The sequence below is a fragment of the Polyodon spathula genome, chromosome 6, assembly GCF_017654505.1.
Source record: "Polyodon spathula isolate WHYD16114869_AA chromosome 6, ASM1765450v1, whole genome shotgun sequence".
Lineage (NCBI taxonomy): Eukaryota > Metazoa > Chordata > Actinopteri > Acipenseriformes > Polyodontidae > Polyodon > Polyodon spathula.
Window position 1 is genome coordinate 2,887,352 of NC_054539.1, and position 4,896 is coordinate 2,892,247.

The following is a 4,896-nucleotide window of genomic DNA, read 5'->3' on the forward strand; positions in this document are numbered from 1 at the left end:
AAGTTCATGGATGTCATCCAGATGCTAAATGTTCATATATACCTAAAGGAAACCTATGTCTAGCTCAACTGCAGTTAAGTCATTGGCATAACATAGGGAACTAATCAATACATCATAAGTACTGATTTATCACAAAAGCAAACTACTATTTGATTTTTTCAACTGCTCCTTATTGAAATGGTAAATCTGTTTGTTAGTTGTCAAAGAATGGTGCTCAAAAGATATCAGCAGTAAGTTAACCAGATCCAAGACAGGGCTCTTTATTTGGAAGTAAAAACAACGTAACTGTATGAACTTGCATGAAACAGTCGAATTGCAGGAAGCAGCCGTTTCCGCATTGCTGTCCTAGCTTCATAGCAATACATTATTGCATCCCTCTCTCATGATGTGCTGTTGTGGTAGCTTCAAAATGGCCCTTATAAAAGTTTCCCATATTAAAAGCAAAACAAAGTGTAATAAAGCACAGGTAAACAATGTAATGAATAGTGAGGCATGGTAAAGCATAAACATGGCATTGTATAAACATGAGAAAAGCATGGTAAAACTATAAACATACAGTACAAAATGCCATGGTACACTTTTATAAAGGAGGGTCCTTCTGTTTCAGTTTTGTGCTTTTTGAAGCTCTGTAGTTAAAATATCAATTATAAAACATCTATACAAATGTTATTAAAGGTATTGACAATTATTGACAGTTTATTAAAATACAATTTTAAAGTCACACTGACAATGAAGTGTCATGTCATGTATGTATGTATGTATATATATATATATATATATATATATATATATATATATATATTATATATATATATATAATTTAAATTTTTGAGGGAAAAGGCCATATGAGCCATAATTAGCTAATTTACAACTGCGTCCAACAGCAAATTAAAATCACATAAAACACGGAATACACATTTAAAACTATACACAACCTCATACACATACACAGGGCTTCTTCAGATAGTGGAACAATGCATTTTTAAATTGATGATGGGAAGTCCCTGATCTAAGTCCCACCGGCAATACATTCCATTCTGAAACTGAAGCAAAAGCAAAATATTGTCTTCCAGTAGCACTTTTTACCATCGGTATTTAAAAATATTTGGTTCCGCAAACATTTCGTAAGCTGTAAACACAGGTAAACTCCTGGAACAGACTACTCAAATAAACAGACAGTTTGTTAAACACTCCTTTAAAAAGAATCAGATTCCAGTGAAAGTTCCTTCTATTGTCAGGTGACAACAAGTTTATCTTGGAATACAAGGTACAGTGATGTTCTAAATGAGTACTCTGAAGAACAAATCTACAAATCCTGTTAAACACTGTAACAATCTTCTTCAGCGACTCCTTACTAGCAGTCATATAAATCACACCATTATAATCCAGAATAGGAAACTAAAGCTGCTTATCTAATTTAAACCTTGATGTAAAATTTAAGCAATGCTGCTGGCTATACAACAATCCAAGCTTTCTCCCAATTTTACTACATATTTCTTTGATGTGTTTTTCAAATTTAAGAGTTGTATCGATATTGACACTTACGTATTTAAAAGTATCAACTCTCTCAATGTATTATTACAAGTAACAATAATAAAATTGGAATTATTATTTGATTATATATATATAATATATATATATATATATATATATATATATATATATATATATATATATATATATATATAGTGTGTGTGTAAATTCTGGCCTGTGACTGGTTAAAACCGCGTCATAGGAAGAATAATAGATTTAACTGTTGTCCTAACATCTTTACACCACCGGGCAATAGTCTCAATCTGTCATCTGATTGGTTCACATCACTGTCAGTCCTGCCCCTTTTCAAAGGAACGCCCTCCACCTCCATTCCAAAAACATAAAATGGCTGAATAAAAAAAAACGCTGAACACCGATTCTGTGACTTAACAAAACATAAATTACAAAACATACTACAAAAGAAAGAAAAAAACTTGAGGCATGAACTTCAAGAACAGTTTCTGTTATTTACTTATGCTGTATCAGCTATATTTAAACAAAGTACTGTAAAGCCATAAAAATTTGCAACCAAAATATTTGGCAAATCACATCCACAAAACCTATTTTTCTCCAGAAATGTTGGCGATCTATTGCACTGGTAGTAGATTACTTCATTAAATGTACAGCACTAAGATATTCATGCTAAAAATGTTTACATCTTTTTTCATATGCTAAAACTCATAATAAAAGACTAGCAAATATTTATGGCTTTACAGTATATAATATAGATATTGTATCATGTAAATATTTGAAGTTAGCATCATTGTTTACTCCTAACATGATATCTCAGCTGATCGAATCGATTGATCTGGTCCGAAAAATCCTGTAATTAATGTAGCTCAAAAAGAGTGTTACCAATTTCTCATTTCTCAGTTTGTGCCTCAACAGTACCATCTAGAAACCCTTAGGCAAGACACGGTGACATCACATGCACAGAAATGATTGAAATCTGTCCTAGCAAATGACTGTTACGACTAAAAGGACATGGCTGTCATTTGTTATAAAAGGTAGTGTGTTATTATCTGCCTCATACATAGAAAACAATCTGTCTAGAAAACCACTTTCAAGCATGTAAAAATAAATGCCAGCCAGTGCAATGCAATTAGAATACAATGCAATGGGAATATAATGTGTACTTGCCATTCAGTTTCTTATTTGTTACCTGCAGACCTTTCTGGACACCTGTATTAGGTCTTCGAGTGTGGTTACTAAACATAACCAAGCAAAGCAATTGTATTATTTATTTGCATGAATGAATATTTTAGTTGTGCAATATTTGTCATCCAGAACCCTAATAACACAAATCTTGGACATCCTAATGTTATCTTGAAACAGGTAGTCCAAGATTAGTGGCAATCAGGGTCTGCAAAATCGGCACAGTATGTTTTCAACAAAACACATGAGATTAAAGACCAAAACAGGTTATCGGTGTGGTCTACAGGTAAACTAAAAGAGAGAGCAGCTGGAAAATATTCCTCTGAAACACCTCCTCCCGTCCCATTCCTCCCACATTGTATACAGCCTTGACCACAGGTTAATACTACATTCCATGCGGCTTGCCTAAAATTTGTTAATGCTATGGGTAATTCTTGGATGAGGAAGGTATGTCCAGATTTAGGGTCAAAAGAGCTGGTGGCTCTGGTATGAAATCAGCAACATCAAACAGACATTAATAGCAGTCGGTTAATGAAACAGGATGTTGTCTCATGCTACCTTATAAAGCAACAATAGTTCTGTGCAATTGCATAGAGCTACTATATAAATAACTGTATCTATAACTGTGAGTACCTATTCTGTTTTCCTCAACTCATTGTATGCTTTTCTTTGTAAATGTTTGCAGTATGCCGTAACAAAAATGGATTCACCCATCTCATGAAGATGTACAGCATATAATAAATATTGCACAAGTCTTTCTTGAACTGGAGGGTTAATTAAATTTTTACCTGCTGTCACTGGTTTCGGCTAACCGGTTATTCATAATGGCCAAGGCGCCCACCCCGCCGGAGAAGCCGTTATGTCTGGAGCTGCTGCAGACAGTCCGCGGGAAGCCGTTGGCCGTCTCCGAGAGCTGCTTCTGCATGATGGCCAGCGACACCTTGTTAGATGCGGTCAGGTCCCTCATGGAGATCATCTCCCCCGACAGCCTCCTGCCCTCGGTGTCGCTGTCGTACTGGCCGTCTGTTTCCATGGAAAAGTGGTTTCTGCGGAGGCGGGAGCCAGGGGTGATGGCATTCCTCCGGCTCAGGAAAGTGCTGTTCTTGTGGTACATTCTGCAGCACCGGCAATCCAGCTTCTTGATCATCCAGTTCAGCACTTGCTTGATGACGATGGAGATGACGTTGAAAAGGGAGTAGATGCAGCAGACCCCCAGCAGGATGAATATAAAATTCCCGAAGCGATACAATCCCTGATTCTCATAGGCAGCATTCTGGCTGCTTACCAGATCCCCGAACCCGATGGTGCTGAAGGTAACGAAGCAGTAGTACAAGGAGTCCATGTAGTTCCACCCTTCCACCGGGGTGTACATGGCTGATGCACAGCATGACAGAATGATGGCAGAAATCCCCAGGATCATCATGACATAGTAGACTGAGGGCTTCCAGCCTGCCAGGCTGTCACCGTGAGAGAACGCAGATTCCCTTCGGATAATTGGCGGCAAAATGCCATTTCTCCTCAGGTGCCTCTCATGGCACGCCTTCATGATGACGGCCAGGAGGGTGATGATGCGCTCCAGGAAGAGGTTAAAGAACAGGATAGTCCCAGCGCATCCCAGCAGCCCATAGAAGATCAGGAACACTTTTCCTGCAACTGTTGCTGGGGTGGTCATCCCAAAACCTGGATTAGGAGTAAAGAAACACAAATTGATTCGTTACAGATGTTTGCAAGGCTTACAAATAAGATGCATACTATTGCACCATACTGTGCAAGGTGTGTCAAATTTACTTTCTTCCACTGGGCTTTACAGGACTTACTTATGCTTTAACATGCTTTCACTATGTTTTGGTACACTTTTATAAGGGAGAAACTAAACAGAGTTTCCCATAATGTTTAAAAAAATTTGAATGAAGAGGCAGGCTTGTGAAATGTTTATAAATACCAGAGGGTCGGCCAAGAAAAGACGAGCCCTCCATCATTTAAAAAAACGATAAGGATGTAGAAGACAAAAATAAGACTGTCCTATATTCAGGTGAGCAGCTTTAACAATTGTGTAATAAATCAGCTAGACACAAACCAGATTCATCTGTACAAGTGGCCCTCCAGAGTGAGAGAGAAAAAGTGACCAAACCAAGGACAAGTTTATAGGCTGGTTCGAAGTCACTTTACCACTACTGTTGTTTTTTGCCCAACCCTCAAATACAGTGT

The 4,896-nt window shown here is 37.6% G+C and overlaps 1 protein-coding gene across 1 annotated transcript; it reads right to left on the reverse strand.

Moving 5' to 3' along the window:
• Nucleotides 1-3,450: 3,450 nt before the first annotated feature.
• kcnk12 (potassium channel, subfamily K, member 12) lies at nt 3,451-4,362 on the reverse strand. Its single transcript, XM_041251534.1, has one exon. The coding sequence runs from the start codon at nt 4,358-4,360 to the stop codon at nt 3,473-3,475; it is 888 nt and encodes a 295-aa protein (XP_041107468.1). The 5' UTR covers nt 4,361-4,362; the 3' UTR covers nt 3,451-3,472.
• Nucleotides 4,363-4,896: the final 534 nt, after the last annotated feature.